Source organism: Zonotrichia albicollis, chromosome 2, assembly GCF_047830755.1.
Source record: "Zonotrichia albicollis isolate bZonAlb1 chromosome 2, bZonAlb1.hap1, whole genome shotgun sequence".
Taxonomy (NCBI): Eukaryota; Metazoa; Chordata; class Aves; order Passeriformes; family Passerellidae; genus Zonotrichia; species Zonotrichia albicollis.
Genome location: NC_133820.1, coordinates 48568567 through 48591395, shown reverse-complemented (window position 1 = coordinate 48591395; position 22829 = coordinate 48568567). Strand labels below are relative to the sequence as shown.

Below are 22829 nucleotides of genomic sequence, written 5' to 3'. Positions count from 1 at the left end.
CCTGCAGATTTTAAGTACATCAGATACAGACCAGGATTCCAGAGTCTGCTTGGTCACATAAATGGCAAAGGACAGAAGTTCTCATAGTGAAAAGTGGGCCCATAGAAACCTGCAGTATGGTGAATGCTATGTTTCCAGCTATGAAATAAGGGGGAAAAGCAGAGTAAAATATTACTTATAAAGAATATATGTACATTGACAGTCTGTCCAGAACTCACAGGAAGAAGTAGCAACAATTTTGGCTTCTTGCTGCTGCCCACTACACATGGTTGTTGGAATAAATCAATTTGGCAATACTAGGACATTTCTGTGAACATTAACTGGATAGCATATATCTGGGTATCATTCTGAAGCAATTCTTCCACTTATATTCTACTGCATTAAGTATCAAAGTATGTTTAAGGGAAAAATAAAACTTATTGCAGGGTCTGGGTAGACAGCTAGATATTTGATATCAGACTTTGGATGCTTCTTACATTTCTTAATGCATTTTAAACACTTGATCTAATAATTCATAAAATTACACAGAGTACTCATTTTGGCTCTGGACAGCTTTTCATGGAACATCTGCACATTAGTAATTTGTCTTAATCATCAAAATCTCTACATTGGAACAGCGTTAGCAACCCCACCCTCCAGCTCCAGATAATTGGGGTGCATCAACTCAGTGTCAAAGTTGACGTCATGTTTAACCCCACACATTATTCTGTTCTAATATCTGATCACTTGTTATAAAAACTTCATATAATTTTATAAGTTAGCAGGAATAAAGCCATGATGTGATGTCACTGCATCTTATTAGCTTGGGTCTTATTTTTTCAGACTTTTAAAAGCACTTCAGTACAATCAGTTATGCAGGATGACATACTAGAGTGGAGTCACCCAAAAAGAACATGTGAAAACTTCAAAGTTTTCTCAGAGTACAGGAAACTTTGCTGAGGTAGCTGCAGTAAAATCACCTCTAAAGCAGATGTGAGACTACAGATACAAGCAGTGAGCTGAAATAAGAGTTCCTCGTCTCTGTAAAGGGGAGCTCTTCTTCCTCCAGCTGCCTTGCCCCATGCTGTGCCTTCCTCTCCTCTGCACTAACTTTAACTTGTCAGTCCTTTTGTGAACTGATTTCACTGACTATTCTGGCAGTAAACTACCCTGGAGTGTGGGATGTCAGGTTTTTTTGACAGGCCCCTAAAATGTAGACTCTCAGATAAGGATATGATGAGGACAAGTGATGGTACCAAAAAAGGAGGGAGAGCGACTGACAAATGGATGGAGGAGTCTGCAGTGAGCTATTAAATCATCTTGGCCAGTATAGGAAGCTGTAACTTTGAGATGTTCTTATAAACCTTTTGTTGATTATGGTGCATCAGAAATAGCTGTCAGGACATACATCACTGAAGTGAAGTTTCTCCAGTGATTTGGATAAGAGAAAAATCACAGTTTAGGGATTCATAAACCTTGCTCTGCTCCTGCTTCTAACACTGTTGATCAGCAACAATGATTCAGTGGATTTGAAGTAGCTTTACTGAGCCAGGCTGAATCAAATCAGGTGGGAATTTAGACAAAAGTTTATTATAATGGCAAATAATGATGCCGCTCAAAAATTAGGGCTGCCTGATGGTTTTTAGGATGGTATATAGATGGTTCTCATTCAGCATGCAATTAGTTCAGGTATATGTCCAGAGAAGGGCAATGGAGCTGGGGAAGGGTCTGGAGAACAAAACTGGGGAGGAACAGCTGAGGGAGCTGGGGGTGTTTAGCCTGCAGAAAAGGAGGCTCAGGAGGGACCTCGTCATTGTAGAGCTGCCTGAAAGGAGACTGCAGCAAGATGGGGGTCAGCCTCTTCCCACAGGCTGCAAGCAACACAAGAGGAAGTTACCTCAAGTTGTCACAGGGGAAGTTTAGAGGAGATTTTAGCAAAAATTTCTTCTTGAAAAGGGTGGCTGGACATTGGAACAGGCTATCCAGATAAGTGGTAGAAGCACCATGCCTGAAAGTGTTTGCAAAACACCTGTATACGGCACCTGGAAATATGTTTTAATAGTGAAAATGGCAGGATTTGGAGATCTTAGACACTTTTTCAAATCTTAATGATTCTGTGATTTTATGGTTTAGTGATGGACATGACAGTGTTGGATTTATGGTTACACTCAATGATCCTAAATATCTTTTCCAGTCTAAATGATTCTATGGTTCTCTATCTGAGATCAACTTTTTCCCATTCTCCCTGAGTATATATTTTTTCTTTAATAAAGTTTTCACATTTTAGAGAAGTCCAGGACAGATAGATGTATCGGCTTTAAAACAGGAGGAATATAAAAATTTTAAGGCCATATTCTTGAAGCTCTTTGAAGTTAGTGATGTTCTTCTGCATTCTATTTCTGCAGTATTTACGCCATTGGCAAATTCACAGGAAATTTTTCAGGGTTAAATCTTACATACTTTCTCAGGTGGTGTTATTACTGTAATCCCTCTAGAGTGTGCTAGCTGCAAGATCCATGGAATTTGGCCTATGTCACTAGAGTAAATCAAAGTTTGTGAATATCTAATTTAGATCATGTCACAATCTCCTTATTTTTTCTTAAAATTTCTCTGGAAGAGTTTCAATGTGATCTGTGCTGAGTAGTCTTTCTAGTTCTCTAGCAATGGCTTTTTACAACTTCTCAACATTTTCTCAGTGCACAGCATAAATTTACCTAGGGGTGGAGGTTCAAGTTGGGTGAGGAATGTTGGCTGTGGCCTGAAACTTTTTCAATTAGAACTTTTCTGTTGGCTAACTTCATTTTTAGAAAACATTTTTTCTGTAGCTTTATAGATTGCTGTGAACATACTGAGAAAAGTTTTCCAGATGAAAATTTCTCATTTCAGAAAAAAAGAGGAAAATGTCCTTTTGAAATGAAATTATATTTTGAAATGTTTGATGTTTTATTCCATTATTTCATGACAAAATAGCAGTAACAATACATTGTGACAGACACTGGAATGCTATCACATGGTTTCACTTGATACCATTTGTCATGAGTTAATTCATGAATAATGAGTGATACAGGGCTTTAGAATTTTTAAATGTTCTTCTGTGACTTTGTGCAAAACTTCGAAGGCCTTGATTTTCATTTGAAGTTGCTATGAATAAACTAATTTCAACTATGAAATCTGCTCATAAAAAAAAGAAAGTCTAAATTTTTCAGCCATCTCTTATTCTTAGGAAGTAGCATTCAAGGTGTCACACTCCAAAACTGAAGGGAACAAAGAAGCCAAATTACTTAATTAGCAGTCAGCTAATCCATTTCTGATCTTTCTGGATGCTTTTCAACTAGGCTGATTTTCTGTTCTCTTGTGTCCATGAAGTTTCCAATGAAGTCAGGAGTGTTCCCCAGTTAGGACCACGAATCAACAAATCCTATTTAAAATAATTGCTTCCAGGGGCAAAGTGTAAGCTGCTCTTAACCTGCTGTTTTTCATTTATAGCAGAATCTGGTCTGTCACAGAGAGGGCAATTCATGGGCACAGCCTCATGGGAGTGTTTTATTGAACCATATTGACCTTTTCTGTTTATGAACGTTGTGATATAAATTCTTCAGTGACATAATTTCTGTCTCTGCAGCAGTGCTTTATATTAGTCAAACAGAAACTTCAGCCTGCCTTGCTGTCATCTGCTCATAATGATGCTGATATTTGCCCCTTTGAAGTTTGAAAGTTTTAGCCTTTGTTCCAGTGCACTGAAGCATGAAAAAGCATAAAGGTTTGCCCAGAAGGGGATGTTCTATGTGATCACAAGTATTTTTCATTACAGAACTGAAACTGAGCTGTAAACCTCACATTGTTGTAAATCAGGAACTGGTCAATTACAGGCCTAGTTCTGCTCACCTTTCATAAACCTAAAGTAACTCCAATAAGGTCAATGCACTTCCTTTGAATTTCCTTGGAGTCTAAAAGGAATTAGAATTTGACCTTAGGTGTATTGGCACAAGATTGTGCAAATAAGTAAAGCAGGGTTGAAAAATGTTTTGCTGTGAAAAAGAACAAGGTCCTAACACGTTTGTAAGAACACAATTAAGAAGAAGTAGACACAGAGACAATAAATGCAAGTTGCCAATCTAAGCTTGGCAAGTTTACACAACAAAAAACTAAGCTAGCCATTTTTAAGAAAGAAGTTTATGCAATTATAAGGGATTCTTTTCGGTAAAATTTCTTTAAAAACTTTTCATCTTTTTCAATATTAGCCATGAATTCTTGACTTCATATTGCAGTTGAGCGTCTTGTTACCTAAATAAGTTTGTTGCAGAAATGTTTGCGGTCCTGGGGTGTAAAGTAATTTTGAAATAATTCAGGTTAAAAAAAAAACAAAATAGAAAAACTCTCACAGGCTGTGCTTTTGCTTTTGTTTGCAATACCAGTAACATGATGGTAGGTCCTCAGTAATTCATTACTTGTTTACTTCAATTCCTTTTTCTCTACTCCTTTGCATCTATTCACACACTTCATGGAGTAAAATTTAGGCAAAGCTCTACTCAATTATGTCACTTTTTTCTTTCCAATACTTGATGTAGTTTCTGTTTTCAGGGACAGAAAGTGCAGTAATGTTTGGAGATACAGACAATTACTGTCCGGATTCTTTCTAGGCTGCAACGGACAAAGTCTGGATTTCTGATTATTTTTAAGAAAGAGAATGGTCCACCTCTCCCAAAATAGCTTTTTGGCATTCCACATGGCATTAAGACTAAGATGGAACATATTAAAACTTTTGCCGTGTTAGAATCGTAGAATGGTGAAGGTTGGAAGGGACCCTAAAGATCATCTTGCTCCAAGCCCTCTGCCATGGGCAGGGATGCCTCTCACTAGATCAAGTTGCTCATGGCCCAAACCAACCTGGCCTCGAGCACTTTAGGGATGGGACAGCTTCTCCAGGCAACATGTGCCAGTGCCTCATCATCCTCTGAGTGAAGAATTTCTTCCTAATATCTGATCTAAACCTTCACTCTTTCAGTTTAAAACCATTGCCCCTTGTCCTCTCACCATCGGCCCATATACAAAGTCCCTCTCCCTTCTTTTTTAAGCCCCCTTAATGTACTAGGAGACCTCAGTAATTTTCCCCTGGAGCCTTCTCTTCTGCAGGCTGAACCTCAGCTCTCTCAGCCTGTCTTCATAAAAGAGTTGCTTCATCCCTCTTATCATCCTTATGATCCTTTTCTTATCCTCACTCCTACTCCTATTTTGTATTGTTATGCCCTTATACAGTTCCTTGAAAACCAAAAGCTCTGAGACATCAAAAGTAGATCACATTTAATTCAGCTGATATATGATACTGTAAAAATATATTTATTGTTAAATGTAAAGCGTGTTATCCTTGCTTACTTGTAATTTTACAAGATACTCTCTTGTAAATATAAACTCTCTCTACTAAAAGAGTTTAGTAGAGAGATTATTAATAATTTATTTTAGTAAAGAACTTTTGCTTACTACCCAATTAAGACAATTCAAAACAGGTTAAATAGTTAGATAACTAAGCAGCTAAATTCTTTTGGAAATTATACTAAGTGTCATTTTTGATGGATAACTTAATCCATATTTCTTAGAGATTGGGAAAAAGTCTGCTGTGGAGTTCACAGTGGAATGATGTAGACACAACATGCCAGCTGGCAAGATCCCCTTTCACTCTTGCTATCCAGCCTGGTCCCTGGAAGACAGTGAATTCTAGGGCAAACATGCACCCTCCATGGTTACAGGGTTACTCATGGTTGTGCACAAGCAGATTATTGGATGTTCTCCTTTTCTGCTGTGCTCTAAATTTTTGCAGTAGCAGGAGACAGTATCTCCTAACAGGCTTAGGGTCTGATACAGTCTAGAGTTTCTAGTTTGTTATCAAACACCTTTAATGTGGTTCTTTCTGTCTTCTGCTTTTCCAGGTGAAAACATAACTTTTTCTTTTATTTGCAGTTATTCTTCATGAAATTAATTCAAACTGCCCAGAGTTTGAAGACTCTAACCCCAGAGAATCAATTTACAGCTGGAAATGGTGTAACAGAATAAAGCACGTTACCTTCCAAAGTATTTCGAAAACTGTAATTGGCCATTTTATCCATGGGTCCAGATTCATACTGAGTCAGAGAGAGGCAAAATTCGACATCAGCTGAGGATGGGAGCCTTGGGGTCCTTGATTTATCATTGTTCCCAGGATTTCTCCTTATGGGCCCCTCGCCTGTGGCACTGCATAAAGCTTGTTGGCTGTTGTACTCTTCAGACCGAGTGCAGATTACCTGGATAAAACACTTTCTATTAGAGGAGATGCAATTACAAAAAAAGTTTTTAGAAGAACTAAGAAAATGTACAATACAATAAGTTTGTTTTAAGAATATATATTGTTTTATGAATAGACATTAATTGAATTTATATGTTATATGTGTAAGATTTTAATATAAGATGGTTATTTCATAGAAAATAACCATCTAATACAGTGCACATTTTGAAGTAATACACTGAAATTGCCCAAGTGGACTAAGGCATCAAATCATTCATGCTCTTGAAAGCTCACAGAGGATAAATACAATGTTACCCACCAATGCAGCAGAACACAGAGGTAAATCTGCTGCTGAATTTGCTAAATGGAGGATTTTTGGCTTCAGCAGGCTACTGAACAAGGCCATAATCACAGTTGTTTTTTTTTTTTCCCAGTACAGTAAGACTGGGAAATGTTGCCTTGAAATATGAAAAAAAAATTATGAAAATATCTGTGTGTGCTTTTTCAGGGTAAATGGATGCTTACTTTCTCTATGAAGAAGCTACATGTATTAAATGGGAAAATTTGCTTCTGTTCTTCCTAGAAATGTGGCAGAGATTAACTTATATCACCTACTGAAATACCATAGTGATGGATATTGAGAAAGGATGTTAAAGAGAGAGATGGATAAAGATGTAAAATACTGCCAGAATCCAGCATCATTTATGTAAGTGTTCTGAGTTCACAGACAAAATCCAATTACAATGGCATAAAAAGCCATTTTTTGTCAGATGATCTCCAGAAGCTGCCAGTCCAGTTTGAGACTCCTGGAAGACAAAGGTAGTTCAATGGGGATCTATGAGAATGAAACAGAACAGCAGCATCTCAGAATTCCCAGAAGTTATTTTGCATACCAGCAGGAAGCGTCGAGGCTCTGAATCAGACTTAACTGTCTATTGTTTTGCTTTTCTTCAGGAAAAAACACCAAAACAAGTAAAACTCCAAACCACCAGAGACACAGGACTCTGCACTTAGCAAGTAATCAATGTGGTTAATGAGAAATTGGGGTAGGGAAATAATAGTTCTCATTAGTGAGTGAAACATCATCGGGGAGAAAACACATAGCAGTGAAACCTCAACTTCTTTTATCCTGAAAGTATATTTCTATTTCATGGACCAAAACAATTAACAAGAAGATTAGAAAAAGCCATCATCTCTTCTTTGAATGAGATAGATGGAAGAACATGAAATTCTCTGTTGAAGGAAGTGGGTGGGAGATTCATTTCACTGATACTAGACACGCAGAAACTGTGAGATTGAAGCAACACTTCAGGATGACCTCTGCAGTCAGTGAAGAGGGAGACATCTCCTGAGTGTGATACAGCTCTCCCAAACCAGATATCTGGTAGGTGAGATGTAGCTCTCTCCATTGACTAAGTCAATGAAATAAAATGAGTAAAAAAATCAATGCTGAAACTGTCTCTGAACTGCAGTTAGCAAGCGAAGCAAAATTAAGTGTTCAACTTAATGCTCAATTTCTGCATTAGGGTGGGATGAATCACACCCTGGAGGCTCAGATGTGCTTCTGAACTAACTAAAGACAGAGCCAAAGGCAAGTTGATGTGCTGCTGAACAAACTTTTGAACAAGTGGAAGGAGATCAGATGAATCCTTTAGTAAGTGATTTGATGACAAATTCATAGATAATGCTTGATGAAGCTGGTGATATAACACAGAGTCCTTAAGAACCTGGAGTTCTTAAATGATAAATTTTCTATGAATATGAATATGATGAAAAAACTATTCTCATCTTTTTTGGGAGTACATAAGAAAGCTTATCAGAGCAATTTATCCTTAGACACTGCTCTGTTAGCTGCAATTTGTCCATGTCTGTTAAAACTACTGAGAAGCCCTTGGAGACTGTAGGTAGTTTTCCAGCAGAGTTGCAAGAGCACATTTCCCCCAGGAGCTCACCTAATGAGTCAGGATTGCACTTCTAAGAGGGACTTGGGTCAGGAGTGTGTCTCTAAAGAGTCTCTTGTAAGAATATACACCAAGAAAGGAGAGGTAGTGACAGGGAGAGGCTCGCAGTTATAAAGGCAAACCATAGTTTATGCTGGTTTTATGATTAGTTTGTGTTACTGAGTGAGTTGATTCCCACTAGCAGGAAAATAGGTGAATGATTCAGGAGAAGCTCTAGTAATTCTTTTATAAATATGTACCATTCTGTGTCCTTAGAAGTGCATTAGTGATGAAGGCAAATGTGTCTTGGCTGGTGAAGCTCAACCTGTTTCTCCGTTGTTGCTTGGCTCAGAAGCTTCCTGTGTGTGGATTTTGTATTTGTCTCTCCCATGGGCTTTATCTAGCTTCATATCTCCTGGGTTCTCCATCCTGCCATCTCCTATCTTTCATCGTTTTCCCTCTGCCCGAGGAATATATCCCTATTGTGTCTTAAAGAGGAATAACATGCTGTGTTCAAGACCCAGTTTTCAGATATTCAGACAGGGAATCTTCAAGCATGAGCTTAAATATATCTCTGAACAAAGAAACTTTTCCCCTTTGTTCTGTTTATCCATTTCAGTGGGATTTAATGTAATAGTTAATGTCATGAGAATTATAAATTTTAAGACTGCTAATGTTTTTTTCCATTTATGTTTTAGTGTAGCCCTCATTAACTGTCTAACTGACCAAATTCATCCTAAACAGAAACCAGGTGCCACAAGGCCTTTGGAAAGTCGTGGTCAACAAATGCCACAACATAAGTCCCAGGAATGAAAATGCTTGTCTGTAACCTTTTGCTATTTCTTTTTATGAACTAAAAATTAAGGCCTGGTCATAAAATTAACCAGAATGCTCCTCCAGAAATGTTTAACTTAGGTGATACTAATTGTGAGTCTATCCTGAAACTATAATTTGCTGTTTTAACAGTCATGCAATGTGTAAGTGATACTAGAACATAGATCAGTCAAATAGTTTTTTCTGGATGCAATCTGCATAAAGCATACATAAAATGGGTCACACCATTGCCTTATTTTCCTTCAGCAGGAATACTTTCTAGTGTAAACGTGTTGGTTTAAAACATGATATTTTATTCCCTTTTAGAACAGTCCTGATCAAATTTCCCAGTTCACCCTGGACACATCTTCAAATCCCAGCTGCACCTTCTTGTGTGAATTTGCCAGTTCCAGGGAAATTGTTAGGAAGATACTCTGAGGAAAAGCTTATGTAAGTAGTGAGCAGAGCAAATACCAGTAGATGGCAGTCCAGAATATGCAGCATCTCTTCTGGACCTTGTAGCACCCAGCAAAAAACATCCCTCTGTGCACTGCAGCTGAGATCTTGAACAGAGCTCTGTGGAGTGCTTCTTAGAAAACAGACTGTAGAAGCTATTGTCTTTGGGAAATGGGGAAATCTTTTGGTTTTTAGTTTGCAACTGCTTGCACAGACCAGCCTCTGTGCCAAAATAAAGGGAACTGCGTTACAGAAGATTTCAGTGATGTTCAGTCTTCTGCCTACTGTCTTTAAATTCAAAGCTTTGGTGAATTTTGTGACAGATTTCTTGGGGTTACTTTTGCTTATTCAATCTGTGCTCACAAAGTCATTCAACACTGGTAAAATATACCTAAACACCTGGGAAAAGAGAATTCTCTATGGTATCAAAATAGCTGCTCACTCACAAAGTTATCTGAAGTTCCTCAGTTCTTTGGGGCATTAGAGCCATTCAAAGCTAATCCACAGCTCTGCGTCCTTTAGAACTGATCCTTTACACTGCTTCTCCTCTGAGGCCACTGAGCCCCCCTCCAGAAGCTGTAGCAGCACATTTTCATAATGCTGTGCTGCAGATTAGGTAGTCTAAAAGAACCACTTCAGACTACAGTCAGAGCAACCACTTGACTTGCTGATGTGTGTCAGCCACAGAACTGTGATGTAGGCATTTCACTGCCTTTTTTCACACCTCTCCTGACCTGTTTGTCCTACATGAAGTCTGGACTCCTGAGCTAGAGTCCAGAATGAAGAGCTGTTATGGAACCAAAAAATATTTTGTACTGATTCATTATCTTTCTTTATCTTTCTCCACTTATTCTCACAGCCTTGCTTGAGAATCTCATTAAAGCACAGCTCTCACACTGGATTTAAAACATTTAGCAGCTATAAAGAGGTTTATTTTTTTCTCTTTTTTTGGCTGCATTTGGGTCTGGCATAATTTAATCCTAATTAAGTGGCATCCAGAAGCCATTTACTCACTAAACTGGGGACATGCAAGGAAATCCCCAGATATAAGCTGTATCTAGGGACCCTGTTTTTACAGGTGAAACTTTGAAAGGTGCTGTATCTGTAGCAGACCAAAAAGGTTTTAAGAGATTGTGTATATTTATATTTGGTTCTTCATATACTGCTGAATATTAGCAGGAATGGGAAAGTTAAACATGCAGAGAATTGAAAGAAAAGGAGAAAATATACAAAGCAAAGCCTTGAAGAAGTTCTAAGAAACATTTAAAGGGTGAGTTCCTTGATTGTCTTTTTTGCCCTTATGGCACATACATAAATAAGAGGAGCTGTGAAACTCAAGCTAAAAGGAGATAAGACAAACATGAACTGACAGCATTTAAACAAACCTGGGGACTTCAAGGTATTTTCTCAGCCTTCAGTAAAAGCTGGCTGAGTTTCACCTTTTTGCTTGAAGGCAGCCCAGAACTGAAGGGCAACCTAGACCTGATTAAGCACCTCAAAATGGTGCTGGGCTGGAGTAGGAAAGTCTGTTACCAATTACTGATGAAGTATTCACTGGCACCTCCTGGTCTGACAGCTCTGCAGCTGTCTCCAAGCTGTACCGTCACTGCTGCTGTCTCCACGTCTACTGTGAAATCACTCAGATGCATCTCTCTGGAGAGAGATGGTAGACTTCTTCTGCTGGTGAATTATTAACAAACCCCATTTTTTATGAAATCAACCTAGCTATTGATTTGTACACCTCTAGAGGTGTACATTCTTTATTTTTACCTTACATGACTCCTGAGCAAGCGTGGCTATACACTGGTGGAAAGCCAAGCATCCAGCTCCACTGTCACCCACACCTGATCCCATGGACAGCCAGTCCCAGGGACACTGAGGCTGAGGATGCCCAAGTGGCTGCTTCTGCTGTGCACAGATTGTGATACCTTCCTGCTGCAGTCCTGAGGTGTCGTGTGAAGAACCTCTTTGTAACAGGAAATGTTTCAAATGTATAATCCATGTAAGCATATCGTTGAGAACACACTTCATAAATTCTTTCTTTATAGCTGCTCCATTTGGGCTCTTGTTTTTTAACGTAACAGCCTGTAGCTGGCACCACAATCTATTAAGTTGCAATAAAAAATAAAGTTTGTGAGTTCCTTGGTTATCCATAAGCAGGTGGATGTAAGACTTTTACGGATTTAAGAATCAAGAAGTGCTGGCTTCTGGTGTTTGTATTTCTGAATACTTCCTGCAGTTTTTAAAGGTAGATGTAAAATAATCTTTCAAATAATGCTGTCAGACAATTCAGCTAGCAGTACAGCTCCCTGATAAAATGTACTGAGAATTAAATAACTGTGTCTGAATAGCTGAATTCATATTTCTTATGAAGTCATGTTTTCAGGTAATGGATCTAAAGTACTGTCATTATTAGTTCAGAAGCATTTTATCAATTTTCTATTTGTGTAACTTGTTTCTCTTTTGTAGTAGCTTTCCTTTTGTGTAAGTGGTTCTTCAGGGTGATATGGAATGAAGTACTAAGGGAAATTTTCCATGCCTGCAACAAAGAATTGGCAGTAGGCTTACCCCAGCACATCTGAGAGCAGCCAGCTCTCCATGTTATGCAATTGCTTCTCTGGAGTCTTAGGAGACAGAGTAGAGGGAGCTGAAGTTGGTGGTGTATCCTGCTTACCACAACAGCAAACTGAAATAGCACTTGGATTCTCCAACTCTATTTTCTTCATCCTATGTCTAGCACACTGTGGGGATTCCCAGACTCTAACATTAACTGCCAGAAGAAAGATTCTGCTTTTAATTTGCGGTATGCTTTTATGCATCTGCAACTCCATTGACTTCAGTTGTTTCTTGAAATTAGTTCTGGTGTAGAAGAGAGAAAAATTTACCTCCTACTATTTAGAATCACATAACAATTTTGATTGGAAGGGACTTTTAAATGTCAGCTAGTCCAAATGCCCTGCCATGGGCAGGAACATTTTCAACTAATTTTTTTTTTTTTTTTTAAATCCATTATTTTGAATAATTGTAGAAAAGAGCGCTAAAACAAACAAACCCTCTAAAAATTTCATGGAATATCTCCAATTCCCACATATTTTTCTGATAAGCTGACATGGAATCGCGAAAATTGCTAAAGCATTAGTATGTCTTATGTAGTCCTAATGCTGAGTGTAACACTTGAATCATCACAAACAAGTAACTGAAAACATGAGAAAACCCTTCCCACCCACCCTAAAACATGAGCTAAGCAAACAAACAAAACCAGTAAAGATTCCTGATAGTCTTGCTGGTAAAAAAGAGGCAGGAATCAGAAGTGTCACTTAGATGACAAATATGAGGAAAAATGTGGATGGGTAATTCACTCAGCCAAGTGGTAACAGCAGCATGTTGAAGAAAAAGTAAGGTGAAAGCAAGAATTTCAGCATGTATCCATGGGTATCCATGTTGCTATGGCAACCCTTCAATGGAATAAAGTATTTTCTCCTTTCTTTGGGATTAAAAAAAAAAGAAAGAGGGATGCTTTTCTGCAAATAGGCACTTTACCTTTTTTAAAATAAAATGAAATCATTTCCTAACATAGCAGGCATTGTAAAGACACTTAAAATTCTAAAAAGGACACCATATTATTGATGTGCTATTCCAAGGTTACTCTTGCCCTCTTTTTATTTTGAATGCTTGCTAAAAGCATTCTTGTTAAATGCCTTCAAATTCCTTCACATTTCTGGATCCTCCCCCCCCTTTTTTTTTTCTTTTTTTTCCCCCTCGTGCTGTTTAGCTACAGAGCTTAGATAATCAGAGCATGCTGCAGCAGATCTGTGGCAGTTTCCAGGTTCAAGCTAAGGCTATTTTTGTTCCCTTTTGATTTTCTGAAGTGATATTTTGATCTCTTACTTTGTGCTACTCGAAGTTACTGTATTGACTGTTATTCCCTATCAAGCAATTGTTTAAATTTGGATTCAATGCTAATAAAGAAATATCTTCACCCCAAACTCATGACTGAAAATGCATATCTGTTCAATCTGTTCAATCTCTTTCATTCTTTCTCAGGATAAGATGGGAGAGCCATAAATAAATGGAAGATATTAGAGGGAAATGTGAGTATTTGAAGGTAAAGTCATCGCATATTTTTGAAATTTTGAAAAAAATGCAACATTTCCAAAAGTCACTGAAAAATATAAGTGAAAAACATTTCCAGAAAATATCTGGAAAATGTCAGCAAATGACTTAGGTGCTCTTACCTATGTACACTGACACTGAATTTGTTTTAAACATAGCATACCTTTTATTCCCGCACCTCTTAAAGTTATACAAAAATATCTCTTTGAACAACTTGTTCTATAAAAAATCTTTATTTTAAGACTGTATTAGTGGAGACTAACTTTAAATGAGAAAATATAAACCTGACTGTTTCTTAAATATATCAATTACTACTAATGAATGTTCTGGGTATTTATTGCCAAGATAAAAATAACTTAAGAATCTGGACACAATAAAGCCTTTGAAAAAAACCCAAAAAACAACTAAACACAACTACCTGAGCACCACATGTCTTTTAGAAAATCCTGCTGTAAAAAATCAGTAATTTGCTGATTCCTGTGTATTACCTGTCTCCTCCAGCCCTGGTTATCTCATCCAATATACTGTATTGATAGCTCCACTTGACACATATAACCAGTGCAATTCTGGTTTCATTTTATCCACTTCCCCACTAGTACATTTTTCACACAACCATTTATTCAGCTCAGTGCAGAATAAAATCCACTTCTTTCTGACAATACAATCTAATTAAGCTAATAGAGTTGATCCAGATTCAAGCTGTTAGAAATAAGAAAAAATTTAGAAAATGGGATGAAAATGCATATTTGTATGCATATCTGTTTTATGGCTATGTCTACACCAAGTTAAATGTGTTCAGGAAATTTCTCAGGCACTGGGGCCAAATGGCATCAAATAATCCATGTTTATGTCAATAAAATCATTTTACAAGGTATTTCTATGCAAACATTCTCCTGGGAATGGCCCCTGAAATGGTTCCTGTCTGAGGGAGAAAAAGGTATGCCACAGAATAGCCTAAATAGTTCTATTACTCTACATCCAAATGCTTGAATTTAGAGGTCTACACGCCCTCTATTATTCAGAGGGCACAAATCCCGACTAAATACAGCACAACCAGCCCAATAAGCCCAGTTGGGTGCTGATTTGTAATATGCCAGAATATCCCTTGAATTTCTCTCTCTGTTAAATCACTAAAACTGCCCAACCTTCATTTGGGCTGCTGCTACAGAAATAAGTGGAAGACAGATTTAGATGAACATAATCACAGATTTCAACACCAGAAGCAACGGTTGCTATTGTCATGATGGAGTGTGTCTATTGAAGCTGATAAACCTTTGTAGCTGTATTTTAGGCAATGTGGCAGTGATGAGCAAGAGACAAAAAAAAGCCCTCAGTCTCAGAGTAGGACACTATAATTCAGCTATATGAGACCTTATCACTTACATATACATGTAATGTCACTGTGTTTTATGGCCTCATTTGAAGTGCTTTTAATTGCCAAGAATCACTTTTGCATTTGCCTCTCAGTTCCTTTGAGCAACAGATATTTCTTCTCTATTACTTTGGACTACTGATGTGAATTACACAGCTGATTCTTTTCTGCTCTTAAGGTTTGGTTTTCTTGTTTGTCTGTTTGTTTAACATTGAAAGCCGGTTAGTTGAATTTGATAGTTTTTAACTCATGGAGGGGAGGAATACAGTGGGAGAGGGGTAGAGTGCCTGAAAAGCCTCTGCTTCTCTTTCCATCATTCAGTCACCCACCGTTTTGCAATGGCACTAGAAATTTATGTGCATAAATCCTGCCTTCTCTGACTTAACTGGCACACCAGAGTCAAGCATGTTTAACCTGCTAAAGGCCATGTTTGGACACAAAGGCATAACTTTCCCCCTTCCACTTTACTTTTATGTTCTTAATTAAACAACCTAAATCCTAGAGTCAGAAAGAAATGAGACAAAGTTACAAACTTTGAACTGTTCTAAATAAACATTAGGTCCACATAAAATCCGATTTGCTTTCTGGCATTGCCTCCTTTCTCTCCAGGAGTATCTAAGGGAAGGCAGTATAACTAAGCCCCCATCTTGTGCACTTCACCTAAGTGCTTAAAATCAGATGGGATCATTCCCTTCCCCTTTCCTTGGCCGGTTCTTACCTGCCACGAGGAGAAAATTGATGCTGGGCTGAGTAAATTAGGGTTGGTGGGATGTCTGCCACCCATGTACTCATCATTGCAGACCTCACAGTCCTCTGCATCTCGCCAGTCCCAGTAGGGGATGGTAAAGTTCTCGTCACCCGTTATCCTCTGGATCTGACGTTCCCACATCAGCAGAAAGACTCGATGCCAAGGCAGGAAACCGGGGGCTTCGTGGGCAAAATCAATGTCCCGCCACACATTGGACCCACCTAGGAGTGTGTCTCGAGAGGCATAATAATGCATCCACACAAAGAGATCGTACACATTGATGTCTCTGAACATGGGATTGGAGCCATTGTTCATCTGAGCATATGTGCCTGTAGCAATAACGTAGTCCTGGCTAGGGATGTTCTTTGCCAAGTTAAGATAGGCAAGAAACTTGTTCTTCTCACTGGCAGTGAGCTGGAAGATGTTTCTTCTTGTTTTCACTTGCCTTTCAGTGCAGTTGAGCCCAGAGAAGCCAAATTTGCACTCCCCACAGTTGAATCCCATGAAGTTGCCTTCACATCTACATGTCCGGTTGTAAAATACAGAGGGCCAGTCCTCTCTGTCATCCACTCCTGAAAAAGGGAACTGTGGTCCCAGTGGAGCCTGGGAGAGAAGGATGTTCTGGCAGGACCCTCTGCTGGAAAGCTCCCCACAGGGGGACCCATCTCCATCCCAGGAGGGACAGCACTCCTTGCTCAGCAAACTCTGCACGTTGGCACAGACTCTGGGGAACTGCCCAGAGGATGGCTGAAGGGTGATGAGCAGAAAACCCAGGGCAAATAGCAGCATACTGACAGAGCAGCAGGAGAGCATCAGCGTTATGCTTCAGTGCGTGGAGTGCTCTCTCCGACCCCTCCAAAGGCCTGTGTATGAAAGGAATTCCTCCCCTCCACCAGGAATGCTTCACTGCTCACTCTGCTGCAGCGCACCCTTCAATGTCCTTCCCCATTCCTACACACGGTGCATTTACACACAAAATACACTTCAGGGTTAATCTCACTGTCACATGTTTTAAGTGAAAGCCAAGTGACTTTCCCCCCACCCTCTACAAGTTTCAAAATACAGGCCTTTATTATAAACTTTCATCTTCTGCCTAGCACATGATTGCTCTCTCCTGGCAATTGGAGAGGAAGTAAAATTAAAGTTTGGACACTGAATCAATTGTAAGTTCTTAGAATTCCTGGTTTGATTGTACTCTTTAGAGTAAATGGTTGGTTAAATAAAGACGTGGCAGAATCTGGTTGGTTAAACAGGAAGAACAGTGGACATCAAAATGAAAAAATAAAGAATTTGCGAGCAAACTAATTTTTTTTATCTGGAAGCAAAAATAAAATGTGGTTAGATTAAGTATGAACATAGGGAAGAACCAGAATAAATTATTTGAGTTAGCGTTTTTACATTTCAGTGTAAACTGCCTTTCTTGGATTAGTGCATGGCAAAAGGAGGGGAGGGAAGTAATATATTTTAAATAAGAAAATAATTTTTGTTCTTCTAGAACTGATAGTGTTTTCACAGTTGATGACACACAGAAGTCTGCATGACAGCACTCTCCACAGTTTTGTGGGAAACACAGACAATCTGCCAATAGATTTGCAGAAAGCACTTTGAGCATCTGTCTCTGGATCAAGAAAAAAACCATTGACTCCTGTTTTTCTCCCATCAAGCAGTTTGCAAACACCATATCTGTGTTCCTTACTCAGTATGTTACTGGGCAGCCTCCAGACCACCCACCTCTTTCTTCTTGTACATTAGCCTGAGGAGAGCTGACAGAGCTGCATGAGCAGATTTAAAAGTTAGAAATTCTTTGAAGCTGCCCCTTGTGAGAGGACAACTGTTGTTTTACTGCTGGGCAAAGTGCACATGAGTTATCCATTATTTTCTTCATCTACTACTGCTTTAATAAGAGTCGTTTTCTTGGGTTTTTTCTTACTAAAAGCTGTGTGAATTATTTCCTTGTGCTTAAGTGGGGCAGGAACAACCTATAGGCAAATGAAGTGAGAACTTGGCTGGCAAATGAAGCCTTTGCTGGGATCAGGAGGTTATCACATGACCATGATGAGGAGCACGAGGTGCTTTAATCCTGTTGGCTTCTACGCCTCAGGTATTCCAGGGGATTATCCCTGAGTCCCACTTCCAGGGAGCCTGTGTTGGGGGAGCCTGGAGCAAAAGGACAAAGGGAAAGTATTTGTTTTTTCTAAAAATATTTCTAATCATAGTCTGATGTTTACTATTTTTTAGCTGATTCCCCTGGTTTCCATGTTAGGCTTGTAAAATATATTCTGTCATAGAAAGGCTACTAGTTTGATTTAGTTTATTTTGTTTGTACCTGGTTGTTTGGGAAACCTTGCCATTTTGTTAACTCTTCTTCCCATGGATGCTACTAAAAAAATACTATACATGAGGAGAGACCCATCTCTGAGGATGGCAATATGTATTTTTTAATTTCCACTGAAAAACCACAGGGATTGGGAGAAATTTGAGGTAGAGCCTCAGAGGAAAGCAGAAAAGCCCTCAAATATATATTTATGCAGAGAGTGATACAAACAAATATATTCAATACCGTGTTTTAATATTCAAATGAGATTTTATGTGTCACAAAAGAGGGTTCTGAGCCTTGAGAGTAGTCATATGATGAGTTTCCAAAGCAGCTGATTAACCACAGAATTCCCTGTACAACGGTTAAAATGAGAAGCCTCGAATCAGGAATGTGGCTCAGGAGCAGCACACACTTCTCTTGCTTTATAGACATGTCAATAGTTACTAGAAGGAAAACTCCCAGAGAAGTGAGAAATCTTCCTGAAGCTCACCTGCTGGCATGCTTGCAGCTTTAGGATCAGATTTTCAACACTGTGCTGCAATGCTAAACTGAGCTTCACGGAGATTGGCCCATGGATTTCTGATATGGTTACGGAAACAGACAGGGAACATTCCAAGAAAAAACAATGACATTGAATGGGGGTTCAACTACCTCACAGAATCAATTCCTTGTTTCTTTGGAGCTGAGTGGGCTGATCTTCAAAATATCATGTCTTCCTTTTGTAAAATGCCACGGAAGCTTCCATTCTGGGCTGATAATACTGAAGCAATCAAGTAATATAAGTGGGTTTTAAAAAATTCCGATAGCTGGATGGCACCATGAAGGAAGTATCCTTCAGTGTTGCTTGTTATTTAGTTGTTAGGAATTCATGGGGGGGTTTAGGTCTAGTTGGCTATGCTGAGTGGAGAAAAAAGTCTTGGGATGGGAAAATGGAGAATAATTTTAATTGTAGTTACTTTAAAAGTCAAGCATAAAACTGGAGAAACAAGGGCTGGATAGACAAAGTTGATACTGGTCAAATACCAGTGGAGATACAAATTGTCTAGAGAAAAAGAGAAAAAAAATGGTTGTTTGAGATTGATAAGCACAAGGACCACTTGACAATTAGAGAACAAATGGAAAGACAGATAGTCAATTAACCATCCAGGAAATTCAGTCTGATAAACCACACTCAGATTGTGTGAACCAGTGAATGTTACCAATTCAATGCTTTTATTATGTGGACACATTATTTTTGATCTGATACTGGGATGCCTAGATACAGGCTTAATGCATCAGAAAACTGACATTCAGAGTGGTATGAAAACACAGGCTAATTATTAGAAGCAACTTCTAGGAGCAAGAAAAATGTCATTGATCTCTAGTCCAAAGCAAGAGAGAAGAGATGCTGATGTAATCAGAGCAATGAAGAATAGAAACATTAACAAAAAGCAAAAGGCAGTTTCCTCCTGTTATAAACTGCAGATAGCATATAGCAGAAAAGTAGATGCCAATCTACTTACCAATAGATAGATAGATAGATACCAATCTACCAATCTCCAGTCTGCACAAAACTTACCTTATACCTGTTAGTCATGATGACAGGACAGCATCTAAGGAGGATGATAAAGCAATATTTCCTACAGTTTTGTTACACTCCACTTACACTTCACCTCTTCTTTCAGGTCTTTGCTGAAAGGCAGCCTGACTTCTGGCTTTTGGAAACATGCTGGGCAAAGTAGAAATTTTGGTATGTGGCTCTGAATACTTTCCTATCAGCTTTCAGAGGAAAAGTGTCAATTTCTGAGTACTATGTGGCTCATACCTGTGGCCATGATAGCAGGCCAGGGCCCAGATTTAACTAGGTGGATAATATTGTACCTGCGGCCATGATAGGAGGCCAGGGCCCATATTTAACTAGGTGGATGATATTATGCTGTTTCAGGAAATTCCTGTGTCCTCTAAGAGCTCACTGAGGTTGAAAGCACACAAAGTTTTTTGGCGACCTACTGGGAAATTATTCCTGTTTTTTCTTGGTTAATGTTCTGCTAATTTTCCAAGGGAAACTTGCCTGCTGAGGGGTCAGACAAGCAATCCACCCTGTGCAAAACTAGTGGTGGAAACAACTAAGGGAGAGGCTCTGTTGGAGCTCTCCTGGACTGACTCCCCCATCTTGCAAAGCTGCATCCTCTGCCATCGTGTCAGGTTTCCCACAGTTGTATCTCAACCAGATGAGACACAGGTTAACTCTTGCAGTTAAAAGCCTGTGCTCTTCCTCCTCCTTTCTAGTGTCCTCGGATTCCAGTGACTCCTCTGCAAGTTGACCAGAGGAAGCTTCCTCCTGAGCTGCCCATGGTGCTGGCCTTGTCTTCAGAACCAGCTGCATCTCACAAATGCCTCTGGGTGCTTCTCACAGACTTGCTTGCTTCATTTATCCAGCTCTGCAGAGAAACAGAAAAAGAATAAAAACTACTAGTAGCTGTGTGTTGGTATTCTCTGTGTGCACGCTTTGGAAAACAGGTAATCAAACAGTGTACTAAGAACCATGAGAGTGACATTTAGCAGAGGTCACAGCAGCTCCTGGTGGTAAGACAAACATAGCTGTGCAGTGTCAAAAAGCTAAATTTGGAAAAGGAATGAGAGAATCAGTTAGCACAGATACAGGTATATAAGTCAGCTGGGACCCTTGGAGGCTGAAGTCATCTCACATAAGCTCTTCTGGACCCAGAGCAACTAGGCTTCCATTAAACCTAGCTTTTGCTTATAAGTAGAAGTACATCAAATAAGCAGTTCAAATGCATATTTTTTCTCTGAAATTCAACCTTATATTATTTTATACTTAAATTGATTCTTTAAATATTCAAAAGTGGTGAGAAAAATACTATAGTTTTTCTTAAGTGTATCTGAGATATTTGCTGAGGTAAATAAAAACTTTGTGAACTGAAAAAGAGTGTGAATTTTACACACCAACAAAATATCTTTTAAAAGTAAAAAAAAAAAAAATAATCACCAAAAATGTGATTAAATGTGTCCAATTCTAGTGGAAAGAAAATATGTGCAGAAGAAATTAATATCATATGCTGCTTTCAGATTTTCCTTTGAGTATTATCCTTACCTGCAGTAAGCTTTACCTCATTTCAGTTTGAAAAGAGGTTTAGTTGACTAGACTTACAGAAACCTCAGAAAACCCATAAAACTTTGTGGTTGTTATTGCTAGTGGGTTCTTAAAGTCTGCATTTTTTTCTTCCCTTGAAACCCCCTTATCTTTGTAACTCTGGTAGAAGGAGCAATCAGTTAAAACTGTGCTGACAGAATACAAAATAAAACATACGGACATCTTCCATGAGATACAATGAGAGAAGGAAAGCTGTGGGAAACAAATGCTCCCTAAATCCCAGATTGCTACCTGCATACCTGCTTATTATTGTAAGATTTGCAAACAGAGGAATGTGCAGGAATGGGCAAGAAGGAGATGACCTGCAAGCCCAATGGGTCCACAGGGGAATGGGCTGTGCCCTCCTTCTGCTTCCCCTGCTCTACAGAGGGGAGATCACATGGTCCTTCACTCCCTGATCAGTGCAGGGAGAAAATGCAGATAACAAAGATAACTATAATAGCTCCACTCATGTTTCTATTAATTTAAACCTCTCTACAGCATATGAAAGATAAGGGGAAAAGACATACATTGTTTAGAATTCAAAAAGTCTTATTAACCTTCCATAACTGTCTGATAGTACTCAAAGACCCAGCTGCATGAAAGACTCTATATGTGGTCTCTAATTTCACCCCCCTTGCCTGCCAAATAATGACTGTAATGAAGAAACAAATCATGCTGAATTTTACATTCTCTGTAGAACTTCACTAATTATTCCATGGCTAAATAAATATATAAATAAGACCTTGACATTCAATTTCACTTCAATGCAAACAGTGGATAGGAAACTCTATTACTCAGACTGCAAACTCTCTGAATAAAGAACAAAATGTCTTGGTAAGACATTAGGCATCTGGGAAAATGAAAAACTCCTTCCAGTGTAAAATTATTCTGATAATAGCTGACAGTTTTGAGCAACAAAGAGAAGGGGAATTATGAGAGATTTTTCTTATTTTCCTCTTTAATTTTTTGCCATTATGATGCAGTGTGTTTGAAACAAGCAAAAGGAGGGTTTTTTCCTTCCTACAAGTCATAGTTAAGCTGCTATGCTCATTGTAGCTGAAAATTTTGATGAGTTCAGAAACTAACCAGACAAATTCAGGAAAGAATAAGCCACAGAATCATAGAACATCAATGCACCATCCATCTCTGGCTCCTCAAGTCTCAGAAGCCTAAATTCCTTGAGGAAGGGAGATCACTCCATGGAAATGACTGCATAGGCTTGCTCTGTTCCCAGCTCCACAGTGCGTCTGCCAAGGGCCATTGAAGGAGCAGGATAGCGGACAACAAGGTTCTTTATTTTGATCATTCCTATGAAAAAAGTGAATTAAATATTGCCCAATTGCAATGGTATCTTCAGCAAAATGTCACCAGGCATCTGATCTGTATTGCACAACAGTGCATATAATACAACATATACCTCCTTGATATTTGACAGCAAGATCCTTAAAGCAGTTAGAAAGCAAAAGATACAAAGATTTGGAGTTTATTTTATAAATTTAAAAAAAGTAGGCCTGCTTTCAATTTTTCAGAAGAAAAAGCAAACACTTGGAACAAAAAAAAGCCTAACAATTTTGTGGGTAACAAAGAAGATATTGTTGAGGCTATTCACATGAATACTGTAAACATTATTTGTGTACCAGTTATACATTCTGGGAGGCTTAATGTACCTAGAAAAACATTTAAAAGAAATGAGTGTCCA

General features: G+C 38.7%; 1 protein-coding gene across 1 annotated transcript in view; it reads right to left on the bottom strand.

Moving 5' to 3' along the window:
* TYR (tyrosinase) overlaps positions 1–16633 on the bottom strand; it is a 40163-nt gene extending 23530 nt beyond the window's left edge. Inside the window, exons 1-2 of the mRNA XM_005485780.3 lie at positions 15648–16633; positions 6038–6254 (exon numbers count right to left, since the gene is read on the bottom strand). Coding sequence (XP_005485837.2) covers positions 6038–6254; positions 15648–16490 — 1060 coding nt within the window. The 5' untranslated portion in view covers positions 16491–16633. The remainder of the gene's footprint in view (positions 1–6037; positions 6255–15647) is intronic.
* Between the last annotated feature and the right edge of the window lie 6196 nt (positions 16634–22829).